The sequence below is a fragment of the Lynx canadensis genome, chromosome C1 (genome assembly GCF_007474595.2).
Source record: "Lynx canadensis isolate LIC74 chromosome C1, mLynCan4.pri.v2, whole genome shotgun sequence".
NCBI classification, from domain to species: domain Eukaryota; kingdom Metazoa; phylum Chordata; class Mammalia; order Carnivora; family Felidae; genus Lynx; species Lynx canadensis.
The window spans coordinates 148,966,748-148,989,768 of record NC_044310.1 but is presented as its reverse complement, the minus strand read 5'-3'; the positions used below and the strand labels follow the sequence as shown (position 1 = coordinate 148,989,768).

The following is a 23,021-nucleotide window of genomic DNA, read 5'->3' as shown; positions in this document are numbered from 1 at the left end:
ATAATACAGACTGTTGCTTAATGTTGTGAATAAATAAAATTCTGGCTGCCATAAAATAAATAGTAAACAACTGTATGTTACCAAACACCTCCTCCTACCTTTATTATACCAGCTCTTCCTTTGGATCTGAATCTGAAAGAGTTTTGTTTTGAGGGTTACTAAGTTGCCTTAAAACTGTTCAAAGTTGTTAAGCTAATATGAATATGAGCCACTTAGGCTACCCTGAGCAGCATAGTGGTTTAGGGTACAGCTCCACATGCAGAACTCCTGGGCTTTAATTCTGGATCAACCACTTACTAACCATTTACTTGAACAAGTCACTAATCCTCACTGTACCTTAGTATGACAACAGAACCAATCCTGAGGTTTGTTGTGAGGACTGATTCATTTAATCCTCTTAGAATAGTACTTAGGAAGTAATATACACTTCTCTTTATTATCACCATTGTCATCATCATCATCACTATTATAAACCATACATTTCTTTCGCCCATTTTCTTTTATATTCTTTCTCCAAACCTTGGCTCAAATAAAGGGTAAGGACACTAGAAAATGTTTGGACTTTAATTTTCAAATGTAATGTTTAATTAAACTTTCTGTTAACCCCAGCTTCTCCAGGTGGGTGTGTGGCTATGGCTACTGGAAAGTCTCTTGGAAAGTGGGAGGTAAAGGACTGCAGAAAATTCAGAGCACTTTCAATCTGCAAGAAAATAAGTGGGCCCATTGAGCCTGAAGAGGTAGCTCCCAAGCCTGAAGCCCCCTGTCCTGAAGGCTGGCATAGTTTCCCCTCCAGTATTTCTTGTTATAAGGTAAAGTAACATTTTCATTCAATTCCTCAATGAGGTTATCTTTCTACTATCCTAGTCCATATCCTTGTAGAAATTATGCTCCTCCCCAGACACATATGTAACCTACCAAGATGTTTGGGAGCACCATTGAACCTTTGTTATGAGACAGCTCATCCCCACATAAACTCACATCCTACCCAAAAGAACAAGGCCTGGGTGCCTGGGTGGCCCAGTTGGTTAAGCTTCCGACTCTTGATTTCAGCTCAGATCATGATCTCACAGTTCATGAGATCGAGCCCCATGTGGGGCTCTGTGTTGACAGCGTGGAGCCTGCTTGGGATTCTCTCTTCCTCTCTCCTCTCTCACATGCTCATGCCCTCTCTCTCTCCCCCTCAAAATAAAATAAATACAGTTTAAAAAATAAAACAAAACAAAAACAAAAGAGCAAGGCCAGAGTCAGAACTGGCTCTTTCCTAGTGTTCTTTTGTTCTGAGAAGTTGAGTAAGCTACATGCCACCCTGACACTTTGCTTATGATTCTCCTATCTCTCTAATCCTTGCTGTCAAATGAAGAATTCTATCAGTTCTTACAATTAAAAAAAATTATTTTAGGGCCCGTATCAGTCAGCTGATGCCATCCCCAGTGACTATGACAACAAACATTTAGTCTCATGTTCACAGATCTCTGGGTCAAAAGGTATTGATTGTTTTGGTTTAGGCTTGAATGGTCGAGCTCTGCTTTCACCTGTCGGTCAGCTGTGCTAGGCTCCAGACTCTGAGCTGGATATACTGCCCTTTGATCTGGGTCTCAGACTTGAAGGGGCAGCAGCTGTCAGGGGCTTGTTCTTATAGTAAATGGCTGGAGCCTAAGAGGCAAGCCTAAACATGTAAGCACATTTCAGGCCTCTGTTCACCTTACTTCCACTAATATGCCATTGATCACTGCAAGTCACATGGCCGGGCCCCAAATCAAGGTATGGGGAAGTATTCTTCCCCAACCAGGAGGTCAAGGCAAGAATGTACAGTTATATCATAGGAATTGAGACTGAAGAATTAGGACTAATAATTCAATCTACCATTGTATCATCTCCGTCTCTTTTTTTTTTTTTTTGAAACGACTGTGGTTACTTTGCCATAAAATTAGTTATCACAAACCAAAGAAATAGAAATGGCAAGTTTTGTTTTGCTGACTTCTGTCAATGTTAGACCAGTGCAGTCGGCCCTTTGATTCATCTTCATCAGAAAATAGGCCTGTACTTGGGCAGGTCTCAGTGTATTATGTTTATAATTATTATTTTTAGCACATTTCTCTGCAGAAGTCCACTCCCAAAGTATTCATATATACCCTTTATAGCCTTACCTGCTGGTTCAATTTATTTCTCAAGGTCCTAGCAAAGCAGGAGACTATGGTGTCTTGTTGGAGCTGTTCCCCATATTGGCTGAGGAAGGTCATCCATCTGGCACCTTGGCTGGCCTTTAGTTGACATTTTCAGTGGGTCCTATCTGTGTCACAGTGTATGTTATTTACCTGTTTTTATCACAGGTAAAAATAAAAACATTTTCCTTTTATTATTATGCCTATAAGAATCCATTTCATAAGCCTACACATTTGAATTTACGAAACATAATAAATGAGCAAAGGTGAAAAAAGAGACAAACCAAAAATGGACTCTTACCAATACAAGAACAAACTGACAGTCACCAGAGGGGAGGTGGGTGGGGAGATGAGTGAAATAGGTGAAGAGAATTAAAGAGTGTACTTATCTTGAAGAACACTGAGTAATGTATTGAATTATTGAATCACTACGTTGTACACCTGAAATTACTATAACACTGTATGCTAATTATATTTGAATTAAAAACTTAATAAAAAAGCCTACCGTTTGGCCATAATTAATTTTGAAATTATGAATACTTATGATTATGCCGCAAAACAAATTAACATTGTATTTTGTTAAGCTGTTTCATATAGAAAGAATTGTAAGAAAAAGGAACTGGGAAGAAGCTGAGAGGTTCTGCCAAGCTCTTGGAGGACACCTTCCTAGCTTCAGTCATATGGATGAAATAAAGGAATTTCTTCACTTTTTAATGGACCAGTTCAGGTAATACTTTTAGAATGAGATCTTCCATGCTAAATTTGATGTCCTCAAGTCAGAAGTGACATGTTTTATTTTCTAAAAGAGTCATTCAGTGCTTAGCAGTCATTCAGCATCAAACATTTTTATGTGCAAGACAGTGTGAATGATTCAAAGGTGAGAAGGATAGACTCCCCATCCTTTATGTAGCATGATCAAGTCCAATAGTGGGGATAAGAAAAGTGTGGTGAAAAATCTAGCACAAAGGTAAGGAGGGGCCATGGGAATGCTAAGGACAGATGAAGTGCTTTGGGGAGGTATAACTGGGAAAAATGTTATGAAGAAGGATGGATCTTGGAAGGTGAGGCAGTATTTTGAAAAATAAGATAGGAGAAGGTGTCAGAGACAACAGAACATTAGCAAGCTTACTGAGACCAGAGTGTACAGATACAGTCAAGGAGAAATGAGCCATAACACTTAGTTGGAAAATGAGATTTGGATATTAAAATGGAGCATCCTTGTTCGCCAGGGAAGGAATTTGACCTTAAGTCAATAAGCAAAAAAAACAGACAACAATGTGTGCGTGTGTGTGTGTGTGTGTGTGTGTGTGTGTGTGTGTGATACATATGTGCGAAGAGAGGAAGAGAGAGAGAGATTGAGAGATGGTAGGTACATGCAGGGCAAGTAATTTGAAGGCTATTACAGCCCTCATGTGGAAAACTACTTTGAGGATAGACAGTAAGAATGTGAAAATAGGAAAGTAATCAGAGGTGTTATAAACACAGAATCAATAAACCATTGCAATTTTGATGTTACGATGGAAGGATTTCAGGATGATTTTTCTGATATTCTAAGGATGATGTGGAGAAATATGGGCCAAGTGATGCTATCAAAGCAAAAAAAAAAATTTCTCTGAAGCTTTGGGAGCTATCATGAATATGAGGGCCTTCAACTCCACAAATTTATTTTTTTCTTCCCTAAATTTATGAACTGAAAAGAAGACCCAAATCTGTAAATCAAGGATTTAGGGCATACCAGGAAGAACCATGTCAAGATTACCACTTGGACATACCTTAGTGAATACTTGCCTTATTATTTTGACTCAAAAACCTCAAAGAAAAACAGCAAATAAACAAACAAACAAACAAACAAAACAGGTACCAAAACACAAAATCCAACTAGCTTTCTTCTCCAGGACATTAAATGTAAGAAGGCATTTTAAAACTGACATCTATGGGGGCGCCTGAGTGGCTCGGTCGGTTAAGCGGCCGACTTCGGCTCAGGTCATGATCTCACAGTCCGTGAGTTCGAGCCCCGCGTCGGGCTCTGTGCTGACCGCTCAGAGTCTGGAGCCTGTTTCCGATTCTGTGTCTCCCTCTCTCTCTGCCCCTCCCCTGTTCATGCTGTGTCTCTCTCTGTTTCAAAAATAAATAAACGTTAAAAAAAAATTAAAAAAAAAAACTGACATCTATCCTGAAACTAACTTTATACTGTATGTTAACTAACTAGAATTTAAATAAAAACTTGAAACAAAAACAAAAAAACACCTGACATTTAAAGAGTTTTGAGGTGGAAATGTTTGTAATATATTAATTTTAGTTCTCAACTACATTGCTTTTCATTTGTGAAGATTATAATTGATATAACACTATAGCTTCTTTCTTGAAAAAAAATTCAAAGATACATTCCAGCTGAGAGATGAAAAAAAAATCAAGAACACATGAATAGGTAATTTATTTTAAAAGAATTTGAAGGAAGAATATATAATGTAAAAACAGCCCCAGTCTACATAATGCAATATATATATATATATAATTATAAAAATAGAAATTATTCTAAATTCTGAAAGAAACCTAAGAATATTTTAACAAGACCAGGTGTTTAACTCTATTTATAAATAAAAACTGGGATATGCTGAGATAAATGGTGGTAAAAAATGAAAGTATAATAAATTCCTCATTTACCTAGAAGTCATATTTAGAACCACAGATTATGTACATTTTTAAAACAAACTGTGTTCATCTACTGAATATGTAATGGATGAAAAAAGGTTTATATAGCAAACTGTAAAAAAATAAAATAACAAAGCATGAAATCCAATAAAGCAAGGTGACAGAAGACCAAATTTATCCATTATCAGTTATATTTATGCCCAAAACTGCAAATTTGCTCAATAATGATATTCGATAATATGCTGTTGAAAGATACCTCATGCAACTATGCCATTCTACCCAGCCCAAAGAGTATAATGTTATTTTCCTAGAAGGAAGAAGCTACAAAGTATTTCAAAATAGAAAATTTTGATAAAAATCTGTATTTTTAACACTTCTTTAAAAATTAAACAATAGGACATGTCTTCATATTATAACAGCAATTAGTTAGTCCTGAGTAGTCAGTGACCCACCAAGATAGGGCATCACTCTCCAATTTGTGGTGGTCCCTAATTTATTACTTCTTGACTTACTTTACTTATATTCTTGTCCCATTTTAACCTAAATAGCAATTTAGTTAATGATCACGAACTTAATACCACAAATAAAATGGGAAAATTAAAAGAATGAGCAAAATTATATTGTGTAAGTGTGAACAAAACCTAAAGTCACAGTATTTTTTTAAAAAAATTTTTAACGTTTATTTTTGAAGGAGAGAGAGAGACAGAGCACGAGTGGGGGAGGGGCAGAGAGAGAGGGAGACACAGAATCTGAAGCAGGCTGCAGGCTCTGAGCCATCAGCACAGAGCCCGATGTGGGACTAGAACCCACGAACTGTGAGATCATGACCTGGGCCGAAGTCGGACACTCAACCGACTGAGCCACCCAGGTGCCCCCTAAAGTCACAGTATTAATATTAGATAAAATACACTTGAAGTAAAAATGCATTGAATGGGGAAATGAGATCTATTTCATCTTGAATAAAGGTACATTCTACAATGAAGTTGTAGCAGTCAAAAACCATTACACATTTAAAAATAATAGCATCAAAATATATAAAGCAAAAATATTAATTTAGTGAAATTGTCCAACAGATAACAGTAATGGGAGACTTTAACATTTGTCTCATTCATTAACAAGTGAGACAGACAAAAAGGAAATAATGTAGAACATGTGAATAGTATAATTAAGGTTGATTTAATAATATCCTCTTTGTTCCTACATTACAAATTCCATATATACTTTCTCTTAGAGCTCGTTGACTGTATCACTTACAATAATTGATATAATAGGCTAAAAAGCAAACCTAAAATTACTAAGTGATGAAATTATATAGGTAAATAAGAAGTGAAGTCAAACCCTTTTGTGGCAAAAAAAAAAAAAAAAAACTGTATAAATGACAATGACAACACTCATTCTGAAATTCATGGGATAGAGCCAAAGCTATAGTTGTAGGTACATTAATAGCTTTAAGAGCTTTAATAATTGGGGTGCCTGGGTGGCTCAGCCAGTTGGGCATCTGACTCTTGATTCAGGATGTGAGATTGAGCCCTGTGTCAAGCTCCCGTGTCAAACTCTGCATTGGGCTTTGCTCTGAGCACGGAGCCTGCTTGAGATTCTCTCCTTTTCCCTTTTCCCCTGCTTGCACTCACTCTAAAATTAAATTTTAAAAAAGAGCTTTAATTATTAAATTAAAATAAAGAAAATAAGCATTCACCTAAAAGTAAAAATAAATTTCAACATAAATACAAGGAAACCATAAGAACCAAATAAGTAAATAAATACATAAAGAGGGAGAGAGAGATTTAAAATGAAGCTTTAGTAAGGGATTATAAAACTTACTTCATGGAGAAATTTTTAATTGGTAAGACTATGCATAATTCTATGCTGTTACAAATGAAATTGTTAAAATAGATAGTCTCCAGGGAAATACAAATTAGTATACAATTGATTTGATAAGTAGAAACCCAATAATTCAATAGCCATGAAAGAAATGGAAAAAGCTGACAAAGAATTTCTTCTAAGAAAGATAGGAAGTATAACATATGGTTATATATATGAATTTCTTTACATTTTATTTTTTTATTTTTTTATTATATGAAATTTATTGTCAAATTAGTTTCCATACAACATCCAGTGGGCATCATCCCAAAAGATGCCCTCTTCAATGCCCATCACCGAATTTCTTTACATTTTAAAGCAGAGATCATTGCCTTGTATTTCAGGAGTACAAGCAAGAGCTTATATTCCATTACATAGAAACTGATGCAGGCATCAGGTTTATTTAACAAACTAGTCTAATTCTGATATCAAAGACTATCAACAACAGCACAAGGAATTACAGACCAACCTCATGACTAGACTTGAAAAAGTAAATACTGGGGCACCTGGGTGGCTCAGTGGGTTGAGCATCTCACTCATGGTTTCAGCTCACGTCATGATCTCACGGTTGGGGGGTTTGAGCCCCACATTGGGCTCTGCTCTGACAATGCAGAACTTGCTTGGGATTCTCTCACTCTCTCTCAAAATAAATAAATAAATGTTAAAAAAAGAGAGGGGCACCGGGGTGGCTCAGTGGGTTAAGTGTCCAACTTCAGCTCAGGCCATGATCTCACGGTTTGTGGGATCAAGCCCTGCAAGGGGCTCTGTGCTGACAGCTCAGAGCCTGGATCCTGCTTCAGATTCTGTGTCTCCCTCTCTCTCTGCCCTTCCCCCTCTAGCACTCTGTTTCTCTCTCTCTCTCTATCTCAAAAATAAATAAATGTTTAAAAAAAACTTTTTAAAAATCAAACAACAAAAACACACACTTTTGTGTTTTTCTCATTAAAGAAAGGGAATTTTCACTACTATAAGCTGGAAACCTGATGTAAAATACAGTACATGTGTTCCATAAATACTCACTTATTAAGCATCTGTTGTAGAAGTTCAGGCATTCTGGACTTCATTTTCCAGCATTAGGAATTAATATACAAGATTTCATTGCACACTAACCTGAGCTAATTGGGATATACAAACTCTTAGTTTCCTTTTGGGGTTAGTGCTTCTTAGCTACTTCCCACAACCTTGTGAGTAGATTTTAATGAATACAAAACTCAGACCAAATCTTTCCACATATATAAACATTTAGTAAATAAACATTCATTGAAGCAGGCACAAAACATTTCATAGAATCTGTTTTGTAACCTTCCAACATCCCATCCAGTCTGTCCTTGGTGTTCCACCCACCATCTTACAAGGAAAGTTCATTTGAGGTAGATTTGACAGTATTCCAGAGACAGAATTCTATTCCCATTAATAGCTGGCATCAGGCAGTTCCAATCACTTGACCCAATGACTGGACATGGGACCATTTAGAGATCAAGCCCCAGGTCCATTTCTTTTTTTTTAAAAAAAAGTTCATTTATTTATTTTGAGAGAGAGATAATGTGAGTGGGGGAGGCGTAGAGAGAGAGGGAGAGAGAGAATCCCAAGCAGGCTAAACACTGTCAGCACAGAGCCCCCGCAGGAGGCTGAATCCCATGAACCATGAGATCATGACCTGAGCTGAAATCAAAAATCAGAGGCTCAACTGACTGAGACACCTAGGTACCTCAAGCCCCAGATCATTTGTTATGGTACTGGCTACCAGCCTCAGCAGAAAGTAATAACCTTTTATGAAGGGTGAGAGTGTCCCTAAATATTTTAGCTATTCCCAATATCTTACATAATTTAAATTCCACCAATGAGAGACCATTTCTAACATCATGCTGGTGAACAAGCTTCTAATTTCTGATCAGATATACACTCATTTCTGATATTCACTCTGCTAATAACCAAAACCTCAGGTGTAGCTTCAGATACCACACATCATTGCGGTGGCCACCTCTAGAACATACTCTAATACCCTGATGATCCTCCCTGAAGTGAGAATTTTGATCAGGGCAACTTACTGACCCCTATATCTCAAGCTTGACATATACAATATCATACTGTCTAAGCTAAAGTATTTTTAAAGCAAAATATTGACATAAACAAACTGGGTTTTGAATAACACCAAGTAAGAGGTTAGAAACCTTTAACTGGAACAGGGAGCCATGGATAAGTAATAAGCAATGAGGTTATAGATATTTATGGGAATCAGTTGATGGAAAATGGAATAACATGTGACATAAGAGCTTTTAAATACAGAATAGATTATACTAAAAAGCAAAACTAAAATGCCAGAGGTAATTAAGGAATTTTTTTGTTTCTGATCACACTTGCTGAGTTTCCTTTCAATTAAAATTAATACATGTTCATTATGTAATATTTGGGGAATATAAAAAATAACACTGAAAAAAATAAAAATCATCTCAAATCCTAGCTCTGTAAACATAGTTAGCATTGAATGCTGAACATAGCATTTAATGTGAATCCTTTCTACTTTCTCTCATTCCCATGCATATAGCTTATTTTCCAAAGGATGTACAAGAATCAATGTGTAATTTTTTTCTGACCAAAGAAGTAATGTATATTTAATTTAGAAAACAGAAGAGCACAAAGAAACCCCACAAATCACCATAATCCTTTTGTTCATAGGGACCGTATTTTATTTGTATTCTTAAGCCAGCAGCTAATACATGCCATATTAAGGCAGACTGTGTTGTCTGCTTAATACGTGCTCCATTAATAAAGAGATCATTTGCCCATGTTATACTTAAAAAGGTAACATATTCTAAATCCAATTCTGTAACCATGGGTTGAAGGGAAGGAAGGAGGCAAACCCATTTATATCAGAAAATGATTCTAAAGCTTACTCCTCGAACGCCTTACCTTTTTATTGCAGAAATTGACCTTTCTCAGATGTCCATTGCTCATATTGTGTGTTGCATGCCAAGGAGTTAAGTCAGATTACTGCTATACTTCTCACAATCTAAGTTCCGCATCTCTATTTGTATTTCAGTGAAAAGGATTCATGGTGCACCAAGTCATTAAGGCTCTAAGATCTTTGTAACTCTTAATGGCAGCCCACCAGGGAAAGCCATTGTAGAGCAAAAATAGTTTTAGGATTAAAGGGGAAAGCCTTGTTTGCAATGCTGTTGCTGCTGTGTGTGCTACCTCCTGTGATGTGGCATGAATGGATTTAGATATAAATCTAAGGCTTTGCAGACTAAGTGCCCTCATCAAATAGTATTTATTGTGGTTTATAGCTGAGATACTGTTTTCCTTAGAAACCAGATGCAGCAGGAAATTTGATTGAGTAAGAATTTTAACACAGATACACATATTAACCTTTTGTGCAATGTCTTCTTAACCTAATACCCTAAAACCATATACTTAGTGCTTGTAGTAGAAGAAATTTATAAAGAGAGAGAGAAATTTTCCATTTGATTTAATTCTCCAGTTATGATCCATTTTTTCCCTCAAATTTTCTTTTTTTATTTAATTTTTTTAAATGTGTGTTTATTTTTGAGAGAGGGACAGAGTATGAGCAGGGGAGGGGCATAAGAGAGAGGGAGACACAGACCAAACCAGGCTCCAGGCTCCGAGCTGTCAGTACAGAGCCTGAAGTAGGGCTTGAACTCACGAACTGTAAGATCATGACCTGAGCCAAAGTCGGATGCTCAACTGCTCAACTGACTGAGCCACCCAGATGCCCCTCCCTCAAGTTTTTGAAATCCGCATTGAGGTGTGCAATAATTAATGTGATTTCCAATTTGTTCTCCTTATCTGCCTATGGATAAACCAGGTCAAACCAGGAATAAGTTACAATTGAGGAAATATGTTCCACCTCTTACCACACATGGGAAAAAAAACAAGTAGCTACTATTTTCTATATTTATAACACACTAATGAATCTCTTGAAGTGGTAGCTGAAAACTATAAATGTCTGGGTTGAAATGAAATTCAGTCTCAGAAAGTAGTGAATATTAAAATTTTTGGACAATGGGGCAAATTGTGTTTTCTAGGAAACTGTTTTCTGAGATGCTACTGAGGAAGCAAAAAGGAGCTTGAAAGGAAAGGTTTCTAAGTGGGAAAAGTTGGGGCTGAGAGAGGACTGGGTGGAAAGGTTAGAGATAAGATGTCTAAAGAGGATTTCTATGGGAGCTGACTATAGAGTAAATGCAGGTGCCAAGTGATCTTTGACCATCTTCCTGGTTGTACTGTTGATTGTGAAAAGAAGAATATCTAAGGCTTACTTGAGGGAAACACAAAATGTTGCACAAATTCCCTAGCCTCAAATATATTATGTGCAAAAATTTGAAAGAAATAAAGTCACGTCTTCAAGTAAATAACAAGGAAGCAAACTTGACCTTCTCTTTATGTTACCTGTCTGACTTTATATTGTATATGGCAATTATCTAGTCTCTGTGTTTTAGAAATTCAACATTTGGTAGGGGTGGCTCAGTCGGTTAAGCACCCGACTCTTGATTTCAGCTCAGGAGTTCAGGTTATGATCTCACAGTTCATGGGATTGATACCCCCACCCCCACCCACTGTCGGGCTCTGTGAGCACAGAGCCTGCTTGAGATTTTCTCTCTCCCTCTCTCTGCCCCTCCCTTGCTGTCTCTCTCTCTCTCTCTCTTTCTCTCCCAAAATAAAGAAATAAACTTAAAAAAAAGAAATTATACTTTTGGGATGTATGATAAATTTGGAAGCCTGGTAGAAAGCTCTGAATAGTTGAAGACACAACTACAAATTCTTCTTATAGCTGCTAATTCAAATAGGACTTAATTGTCTCCACTGGATTATCTTAAGTCTACAAATGTCTGTATGAAAGAAAACAGTATAACAATAAAGACTAAGGGGATTGTCCTCATATTCCACTGCAATAAGTTTGAAAGCTTAAGGCTAAAAAGACGAAAAGTATTTCTTTATATTAAAATATGAGGGACTCCCATCAGACGAGAGTCCAGGGCCAGATGGCTTTCCAGGGGATTTCTACCAAACATTTAAAGAGGGGTTAACACCTATTCTTTTGAGGCTGTTCAAAAAAATAGAGATTGAAGGAAAACTTCCAAACTCATTCTGTGAGGCCAGCATTACCTTAATTCTAAAACCAAAGACTGTACTAAAAAGGAGAACTACAGACCAATTTCCCTGATGAACATGGATGCAGAAATCCTCAACAAGATACTAGCCAACTGGATCCAACAATACATTAAAAGAATTATTCACCACAATCAAGTGGGATTTATTCCTGGGATGCAGGGCTGGTTCAATATCCACAAATCAATCAATGTGATACATCACATTAATAAAAGAAAGGATAAGAACCACATGATCTTCTCAATAGATGCAGAGAAAGCATCTGACAAACTACAGCATCCTTTCTTGATAAAAACCCTCAAGAAAGTAGGGATAGAAGGATCATACTGCAAGATCATAAAAGAAATATGATCTTGAATATATGAAAGACCCACTACTAATAACATCCTCATTGGGGAAAAACTAAGAGCTTCCCTGCTAAGGTCAGGAACAACACAAGGATGTTCACTCTCACCACTGTTATTCAACATAGTGTTGGAAGTCCTAGCCTCAGCAATCAGATAACACAAAGAAACAAAGGCATCCAAATCAGCAAGGAGGAAGTCAAACTTCCACTCTTCGCAGATAACATGATACTCTATGTGGAAAACCCAAAAGATTCTACTAAAAACTGCTAGAACTGATCCATGAATTCAGCATAGTCACAGGATATAAAATCAATGCACAGAAATTGGTTGCATTTCTGTACATCAATAATGAAACAGCAGAAAGAGAAATCAAGGAATCGATCCCATTAACAATGGCACCAAACACCATAAAATGCCTAGAAATAAACCTAACCAAAGAGGCGAAAAATCTATGCACTGAAAACTATAGAAACCTTATGAAAGAAATTGAAGAGGACACACAAAAAAAAGGAAAAATATTGCATGCTCCTGGATTGGAAGAACAAATATTGTTAAAATGTCAATACTACCCAAAGTAATCTACATATTCAATGCAATCCCTGTCAAAATAACACCAGTATTCTTCACAGAGCTAGAACAAACAATCCCAAAATTTGTACGGAACCAGAAAAGACCCTGAAGGGGCGCCTGGGTGGCTCAGTCGGTTAAGCAGCCGACTTCGGCTCAGGTCATGATCTCATGGTCCGTGAGTTCGAGCCCCGCGTCAGGCTCTGTGCTGACCGCTCAGAGCCTGGAGCCTGTTTCAGATTCTGTGTCTCCCTCTCTCTCTGACCCTCCCCCGTTCATGCTCTGTCTCTCTCTCTCTCAAAAAATAAATAAATGTTAAAAAGAAAAGAAAAGACCCTGAATAGCCAAAGCAATTCTGAAAAAGAAAAGGAAAGCTGGAGGCATCACAATTCCAGACTTGAAACTATATTACAAAGCTGTAATCATCAAGAGTATATAGTACTGGCACAAAAACAGACACATAGATCAATGGAACAGAATAGAGAACCCAGAAATGGACCCACAAACGTATGACCAACTAATCTTAGACAAAGCAGGAAAGAATATCCAATGGAATAAAGACAGTCTCTTAAGCAAATGGTGTTGGGAAAACTGGACAGCAACACGCAGAAGAATGAACCTGAACCACTTTCTTACACCATACACAAAAATAAACTCAAAATGGATGAAAGACCTAAATGTAAGACAGGAAGTCATCAAAATCCTAGAGGAGAAAACAGGAAACAACCTCTTTGACCTCGGCCACAGCAACTTCTAACTTGACATGTCTCCGGAGGCAAAGGAAATAAAAGCAAAAATGACCTATTGGGACCTCATCAAGGTAAACTATTGGGACCTCATCATAGTGAAGGAAACAATCAGCAAAACTAAAAGGCAAACAATGGAATGTGAGAAGGTGTTTGCAAATGACATATCAGATAAAGGGCTAGTATCCAAAATCTATGAAGAACGTATCAAACTCAACACCCAAAAAATCCAGTGAAGAATGGGCAAAAGACATAAATAGACAATTTTCCAAAGAAAATATCCAGATGGCTAACAGACACATGAAAAGATGCTCAACATCACTCATCATCAGGGGAATACAAATCAAAACCACAATGAAATACCACCTCACACCTGTCAGAATGGCTAAAATTAACAACCCAGGCAACAACAGATGTTGGTGAGGACGTGGAGAAAGAGGATCTCTTTTGCACTGCTGGTGGGAATTCAAACTGGTGCAGCCAGTCTGGAAAACAGTATGGAGGTTCATCAAAAAATTAAAAATAGAGCTACCCTATGACCCAGCAATTATACTACTAGGTATTTATCCAAAGGATACAAAAATGCTGATTAGAAGGGGCACATGCACCCCGATGTTTATAGCAGCACTATTAATAATAGCCAAATTATGGAAAGAGCCAGAATGTCCATCAACTGATGAATAAAGAAGATGTGGTCTATATATACAATGGAATACTACTGTACAATCAAAAAGAATGAAATCTTGCCATTTGCAACAATGTAGATGGAACTAGAATATATTACGCTAAGCGAAATAAGTCAAACAATGACACGTATCATGATTTCACTCATATGTGGAATTTAAGATACAAAACAGATTAACATAAGGGAAGGGAAACAAAACTAATATAAAAACAGGGAGGGAAACAAAACACAAGAGACTCTTAAATGTAGAGAACAAACTGAGGATTGCTGGAGGGGTGTTGGGGGGGAGTATGGGCTAAATGGGTGATGGGCATTAAGGAGGGCACTTGTTGGGATGAGCACTGGGTGTTATATGTAAGTGATGAATCACTAAATTCTATTCCTGGTATCATTATTACACTGTATGTTAACTATCCTGGATTTAAATTTAAAAAAATAAAAAGTATGAGGGAATAGTGAATAGAGGAAAGAGGTAAAGAAAAGCAATTAGTTTATTAAAAAGTGAGAAATTACTTGTAAAATAGTTTGCTCTACACTAGGTGTTGTATGGAAACCAATTTGACAATAAATTTCATATTAAAAAAATAAAAATAAATAAAATAGTTTGCTCTAGACTTGATTCACTAGCAAATTCTTTGAATTGCAGATTTATACTTTTTAGCTATACATTCCATATATTCCATACATTCTATTGAGCTTGAGAGTAAGAATTAATTTTAGATTTGGATCCTATCTGTTCTCTAATATGTGTTATATTTATATGTATCAAACATTTATATGTATTATTATGCACATATAACATACACTCATATGTACTGATCATATGTACTACATGCAGTTAGAAGGTTAAATTATAAGGAAAGTAACCAACATCACCAAAAAAAATTATATGTTTAGATAATAGTCTATTTATTAAGGCCTAAAAAGTGTAACATACTTTAGATAATATTTTCAAGTGGGGTGAGAGGTGAAGAAAATGTTCTTATGGTTCTATCACTTCTATTTATATTGCCAATATCTTCCTAGCCAGAGAATAAGTTTAATTGAGGAAAAGGATATTTACAATGTATGTCCCTGCTTCTATGTATTATTGTATATATCTTTCCTTGGAATGTCTTTCCTTTCTCTTCTCAGTCAGTTGTAATGTTCGTATGTGCTAAACACTCAGATTATGACTCAAAAGAAATGTTAGCCATCCTTTGAAGACTATCTTTTGTCCTACTGACCTCACAAAATGTATTGTGACTTGCTGCAGTCCACAGTGACCCTCTTTTTCTGAACTTTCGTAATGCTTAAAATTTATACAAATTTTATGTCACTTGGTATCTTTCTAAATGGCCATTATTTTCTTTGTTCATGTATATATCATCCTCCTGACTAGTTTCTATGCCATTTGAGGATAGATACTAGGTCTTGTACTTCTCTGTGTCACCATGGCACCTAGCTCAATGCCTTGTACATAGAAGTATAATAATAAAGAGTGTTAAATATAACCATTTAAATGACTTTAATTATACTGCTCTGGTATATTCATGGGTATAACCCATGAAGTTTGGCACTTAGAAAATACTTATACTTGATCTTTAAAAAAAGCAGGGGGCACCTGGCTAGCTCAGTTGGTAGAGCATGCAACTCTTGATCTCAGAGTTGTAACTTTGAGCCCCACATTGGGTGTTGAGATTACTTAAAAATAAAATCTTTGAAAAAAAGGGGCACCTGGGTGGCTCAGTCAGTTAAGCATCCAACTTCGGCTCAGGTCATGATATCACAACTCATGAGTTTGAGTCCTATGTCAGGCTCAATGCTGACAGCTTAGAGCCTGGAGCCTGCTTCAGATTCTGTGTCTCCCTATTTCTCTGCCCTTCCCCTGCTCATGCTCTCTCTCTCTCTCTGTCTCTGTCTCTCTCCTCTCTCAAAGAAACATTTTTTTAATCTTTGAAAAAAAAAGATATTTATACTTGTTTACTCTAAACTTAATGGGCAGTGGGAATAAAAAGTTTTTTTAATTTAAATTTAGCCAAATGATTTGTACTACATTAAAAAAAAAAGATATCTAAATGTGTTATAAACACTTTAAGCAAATACTATTGCTATCTTTGACTGTATCTGAAAACATTATCTAATATTGAAGCTCTCCAGTAAAAGTTTTAGATTATCATGCATTTTTTTTTCCTCTGAAGTTCAAAATGGAAAGTTTTTACCTTTCATATGAAGAACATAACTTAAAATTTAGTTTTAAGAAGTATGGTACTTTTCCCATATTTAGGGTTCGGTTTCATTTCAAAGGATGTCTTTATAGAGCTTAAAATGGTGCTTTTCAGTTAGTGACAAGACAGACTTCTATGTCTTAAGCATTTTACTTATTTTTTTATTTTTAATTTTTTTTATTTTTATTTATTTTTAATTTTTTTTTAAAATTTTTTTCAACGTTTTTTATTTATTTTTGGGACAGAGAGAGACAGAGCATGAACGGGGGAGGGGCAGAGAGAGAGGGAGACACAGAATCGGAAACAGGCTCCAGGCTCCGAGCCATCAGCCCAGAGCCTGACGCGGGGCTCGAACTCCCGGACCGCGAGATCGTGACCTGGCTGAAGTCGGACGCTTAACCGACTGCACCACCCAGGCGCCCCTATTTTTAATTTTTTAATGTGAATTTATTTTTGACACAGAGGCAGCATGAGTGGGGGAGGGGCAGAGAGAGAGGGAGACATAGAATCCAAAGCAGGCTCCAGGCTCTGAGCTGTCAGCACAGAGCCTGATGCCGGGATTGAACTCACAGACCGCGAGATCATGACCTGAGCCAAAGTCGGATGCTCAACCGACTGAGCCACCCAGGTGCCCCTATGTCTTAAGCATTTTAGACATGTGAATACTAAATATTTTTGCCAAATCTGTGCTCACATTGTTTTTTAATACTTTCTTTTTACATAGTGACCAGCGTTGGCTGTGGATAGGTTTGAATAAAAGGAGCCCAGATTTACAAGGATCCTGGGAGTGGAGTGATCATACACCAGTAAGTTTAAACTTTCTCGTTTGGGTTAATATAAAGGGATTATTTGTTTCAATAGCAAGTGAATTGATAAATAATACACCCATAGACCATACAAGTGTTAAAGTTATGAAGAAGTATCTTTATGGAAATGGAAATCCGTTCACATATAAGAAGTGAGGGGAGGGGCGCCTGGGTGGCGCAGTCGGTTAAGCGTCCGACTTCAGCCAGGTCACGATCTCGCGGTCCGGGAGTTCGAGCCCCGCGTCAGGCTCTGGGCTGATGGCTCGGAGCCTGGAGCCTGTTTCCGATTCTGTGTCTCCCTCTCTCTCTGCCCCTCCCCCGTTCATGCTCTGTCTCTCTCTGTCTTAAAAATAAATAAACGTTGGAAAAAAAAAATTAAAAAAAAAAAAAAAGAAGTGAGGGGAAAAGTTACTAATCTCATTTTTATTTTAAAAAATAACCATATAAAGGCACCTGGGTGGCTCAGTCAGTTAAGCACCCTGGCTCTTGATTTAGGATCAGGTCATGATCTCATGGTTCGTGAGAGCCAGCCCTGCTTGAAGGCTCCGCACTCACAGCTCAGAGTCTGCTTGGGATTCTCTCTCCCCACCGTTCACTCTGCCCTTCCCCCACTCATACTTTTTTCTCTCTCTCTCAAAATAAATAAACTTAAAAAAATTAGAATTAAAATTAAAAAATAATTTAGTTTCTCTATAGTCCAAAAAATATGGATATATAGATATAGCGGTCATCTTTGGATAGTAAAGTTTTTTCTTTTTCTTTGTGCTGCTTTTTATGTTCTTTATTCACAATGAGAAGCTTCTATTTTTATTAGAGTTACATAAGAGTTATGTAAAAGAGTTTTACTAGAGTTATGTAAAAAAGAATATGTCTTTATTGGGGGAAATAATTTGTTTGGGGAAACCTTAAAAAGACCTTAAATACTATTTCAAATGTTTATATTATCTTAAAGAGAAGTTTTAGGTAACATTTATAGGAGCAAATTATTCTCAAATGTATTGAATATTGACTCCACATTACCATTGTGTCAATTCATTGTATATTCTTTCCAAATGTAAAATCCCTTGACTTTCATTTTTAAATGGGTGCATGTCTGAAATTAGTTAACTGAATAACTAGCATTTCAACAGATGCCAAAAAAAAAAAGGTCTTTTGTAAACTCCTGATTCTCTGTGATCCCAGATGCAAACTTAATACACCGCTAGCCTCCACTTCTGTAACTATAGCTTCCTTCGTTGGAAAACTGACGACAGTACGATATTTTCTAAGTCATCTGATGATTTAACATCCTGATATTAAAAAAAAGAGAGAGATGAAAAGTTTTCCTTCCATGGCATGTGAATGTGTTTGAGTTATTAAAGCTTCCTAAATTACATCTAAATTGCAAATATATATACATCACTCTCAAGTTCTCAAGCCTCTCTTGTTCTTTAAGGTGTCTACTATCATCATGGAAAATGAGTTTCAGCAGGATTATGATATCAGAGACTGTGCTGCTGTCAAGGTCGGTACAATGCTGGAAAATCTGCATATTTAAAAAATAAATTTGACATTGTGTTCAGTCAGGCAACAGATCCACAGAGTGCCTTTTGTGTGTGGAGCATGATATTGGGTGCAGTGGAAGGTAAGAACCAAGCTACCTAACTTACACTTCATTTGAGAAGATAAAATTCATATTCAGGAAAGATGGCTTTTATTACTGTACAGTAATAGGCTCCAAGTGAATGAGCTGAGGAGCACTAATGAAACTCAGAAGAAGTGATTCCTATGGCCTATTTCCAGAAGGAGGTGGGACTTGAACTGTGCTATTGCACAGGTAGGATAGGTAAGCCTTTCCAATGGGGGATGACATGAGGAGGTGGCATAAAATCACAAGAGAGTTGAAGGGAGAGGCTAAGGCAGTGAGAACAGAATACAGATCAAGAAGGTTTCTTTGGTGCCGTGGTTGAAAACAAAGTTGAGGGGGGTGGTGCCTGGGTGGCTCAGTCGGTTGAGCCTCTGACTCTTGATTTTGGCTCAGGTCATGATCTCACAGTTTGTGAGATCAAGCCCCACAATGGGCTCTTCATTGACAGTGTGGAGCCTGCTTGGGATTCTCTCTCTCCCTCTCTCTCTGCCCTCTCCCTGTACTCGAGCCCACTCACCCTCTCTCTATCTCTCTCTCAAAATAAATAAACCAAAAAAGAAAAAAAAGTTGGGAAATTAGATTGATGGTAAGCAACAGCATTATTAAGGATTTTTGACAAGAAACCAAGGAGGGCGAAGAAGATTCATATCAAGTCAGATTTCAAGATGCAGCAGATAGGATCAGAAGGCAATAAAAGACCAGTTAGGTATCTTCCTTTGCAAAATTCATTCACTTATTGATTCCACTAATGACAGTCCAAGCATTGGACTAGATGATTGACAGTGGTGATAGTGATGATGGTGGCAGCAGCTAATACTTGTGGACTCATGAGCCAGGCACAGTGCTAGGCATGTCACACTTATTATTTCATTTAATGCTTACTTGACCTTGTGAGGTAGGTACTATTACCATATTCACCTTATGAGTTCTGAGAAATTTGAGTAAGTATACATGATTATAGAACTGAAATTTAACCCCCCGTGTCTGGGTCCACCCTGCTATATGACTAGGCATTTATAGAAACAGAAAGGATACTGGCTTATGGAGAAAATACTACATTTTAGTTTAGATATTTTGAATTCAAGCTAGTAGTAAGAAATATTCTATAGTAAGTTGAAGTTAAGAGACTGGAGTTGAAGGAAAAATGTATATTAAAAAAGTATAAAGGGCCAAAAGTGGATTTAGGGGAATCATCAATACATAGAATATAAGATGAGGAAGTAGGAGACCTATAAATGATATCTTTGCTATGCATGCCCAAGAAAGAGATTCAAGAAGGTGATTGCCCAGAAGTGCTGCAGGAAGGTTGAGAAAAGAACTGAAAATGTCATTGGAAAACACTATTTTCTAAGCACCTGTTCTAGTAATAAACTATATAGTATCATGCCATTTTTATAGAATTCTATTTAACACATGAGAAGATGAAAACTTCAGAGAAGCTTATAAAGTTTCCAGAAAACTGATGCAATAAACTATGTTCTATGTAAGTAAAATCCCTATGTGTGAAGAGAGTCAAAAATCTACCAAAGAACTAAATAAAAGAGATACTGATGCTACCTGTGTCAGGAACAAGGCCAGCCAGGGCAGTGTTCTGGAAGGAGAATCTCACCTAACCTGCCACAGTACCCAACAGAATCTTGGTCATAAGAGAGAGCAGTCCAAAGAATGGTGGCGGTTCCTCCCAGGTCATGCCCTCTCCTTTCCTTTCTTCTCTGCTTGCTGGCTGGGGTTTGTAGAGAGCGATCTTGGATCACATAGAAGAAGCTCACATCCTGGCAGTGCAGAGCAACACCACAGCAGGAACCTAGGCCCTTGATGTCAGCCTCTAATGTCACATTTCACAGATCTGCTTTCATCACAGTCTGCTATTTGGAAGCCACGGAAATAAGCATCTTTTTCTAGCTTGACCTTTCTCAAATTTAAAGGTGCAACCTACAATTTCGTATCAACAAGAACAGAAAAAAAAGCAATAATTTATATTTTGGACATAAACATGACCTGATCGTAAACATGACCTTATTTCCTTTATCAGCCCCTTTGAAGGTTCTTGATTAGGCTGTTAACCATTTAAACACTGTGTTCATTCATTAAACAAATATCTTAGGTGCTAGAGCTAAAATAGATTAAACGCTATAGGGCCTAAAGTTTAGTGTTTTATAAAGCTGCATTGACTTCAGAATAGTCTGCAATCCTCTTCCTCCTTTAGGTCATTCACAGGCCAGGGCGAAGAAGCTGGTATTTCTATGATGACAGAGAATTTATTTACTTACGACCTTTTGCTTGTGATACAAAACTTGAATGGGTATGCCAGATTCCAAAAGGTAAGTGGTAGTTATTCCTTTTCACAATCTTCTCATGTGAACATTGTAAATGCTGAGCCTAAAGTGCCTAAGAGAGCATTTTAGTCTATAATCATAATTTTAAAAAGCCTATAAAGACACAGTTAATACATTAAGCTCCATCCTGCTAGACTCCTATCCTGAGTACAAGGTTGGCTTATTGAGATTAGATGGTACCTTCCTCTTTGATCATGAAAGAATGTGTATAGAAAATAAAATTTAAGTTGAATTTAGAGAGATTAGATTTGGAAATGAAAGATTAATTCAACTAAAAGAAGATACATAATGGAGGGAATCATTTCAATTTTTATTTTGATGCAAAATGAAGATAAACTTGGGAAGAACGAGGCAAGAATCAAGAAATCAAATTTGGCAGGTCTCTGTAACATGTGGAAGCAATCTGCACTGAACTCCCATATTGCCAATAGTTTATGGAATTCAAGTTCAAATCTAGGAGACCAGTTAGCTTGATAGTAGAGGCTTTGGTGACAAAAAGGAGAGAAAGGGGAATAAAGAGATACCTTTTTATTTAGCTTGTTACTAGGAAAATGTTAAAGAATATTAAGGAAAGTGTTAAGAAGATTTTTAACACTAAAATTGTTTTTCAATAATTTTAAAATGATTTTAAGTAGTTTTATTGGATATATTAAATTAAGTAGTGGTAAATGCACAGAAAGCTCTAAAGGAAATTTCTGAACTGAATGTAAATCATTGGAACTAAAGGTAGATCCTCTACTAAGCTCTCAAAGAACCCAGAGTGTCCCTTCATGCAACTATCTATTAGAACATTGTTCTTTTTCCCTAAGAAGGCCACCATATTGCCTTTAAAAGAGCTTCAGACATGATATCCAGTACAGTAACTGGAAAGTCTCTTTCACAAAAGCAATTAATGGCAGGCCATTAATAAAAGAGGGAACTGTGTGTGTGTTGACAGGGTTTTTCCAATAGAGAAATTATACCTGAGGTATTCCTGATTATTTGATTAAACCTGCAAAGGAACAAAGGGAAGCCAATTTGGATACCCTTTAAACAAGCAGAGAAGTAACTAACATATATGACTAATTTGGATAAGTCTCTGGTTTGAAGCAGGAGTGGTGATCTTCCCATTAATCTTTAGTATTTGCTAACGTGCCACAGACAGTGTCATTGCTCCCTCGTTGTGTCCTCACTGGTATCTACTACCCCACCCCTGTGCCTCCTATCTGAGCAGTGGGGCAAACCCAAGAGTTCACACCAGCATAACTAGAGAAATTACAAACCAGTAAGTACAGGAAATATTATGAAGAGCATGTAGTTGTCTTTTTGTCTTTTTTATATATTTTTTTATTTTAAATAAAAAAGAAGGGAATTAACAAGCTTAGCAAACATAAATCAATTAACTAACTAAATAAATCTTCTGAATAACTGTACCCCTGCTCTTCTCACGTAGAAATAAATTTAAAAACTAAAGAACTTCCTTAGTCTATTCACAATTGTCTGAAGAAATTAGTCATTGTTTGATCCAGAAGTTTAAATGTTAGGGAAACTTCCCTTTGATAACCCCTAAATTCTAAGTTATAATGTGTCATATTCACCTAGCTGTATGTTTTCTCAGTTAGTAGAGCAGCTAAAGTCTGCTCAACTGGATATTTCTGTATCAATCTGTATTTTTCTGGTTTTGTTAAAGCAGTTTATAAACCTCAGTAGCCTAAATCATCATACCTTTGCTCTAGTTCCTGCCTTTTTTTTTCCATAAAGAAGTTATCCTACCTATTTTTTTTAATTAATTAATTTTTTTTTATTTTGAGAGAGAAAGTGTGGGTTGGGGAGGGGCAGAGACAGAGAGGGAGAGAGAGAATCCCAAGCAGGCTCTTCACTGTCAGCATGGAGCCCAATGTGGGGCTCAAACTCACAAAC

The 23,021-nt window shown here is 36.9% G+C and overlaps 1 protein-coding gene across 3 annotated transcripts in view; it reads left to right on the top strand.

The window, feature by feature from the left end:
* The window catches only part of LOC115521781 (lymphocyte antigen 75), a 134,820-nt gene that overhangs the window by 34,553 nt on the left and 77,246 nt on the right, over positions 1-23,021 (top strand). For all 3 annotated transcript variants that reach the window (XM_030327227.1, XM_030327225.1, XM_030327226.1), the window contains exons 12-16: positions 610-809; positions 2,747-2,889; positions 17,078-17,159; positions 18,595-18,663; positions 20,993-21,107. In XM_030327227.1, the coding sequence (XP_030183087.1) occupies positions 610-809; positions 2,747-2,889; positions 17,078-17,159; positions 18,595-18,663; positions 20,993-21,107 (609 nt within the window). The remainder of the gene's footprint in view (positions 1-609; positions 810-2,746; positions 2,890-17,077; positions 17,160-18,594; positions 18,664-20,992; positions 21,108-23,021) is intronic.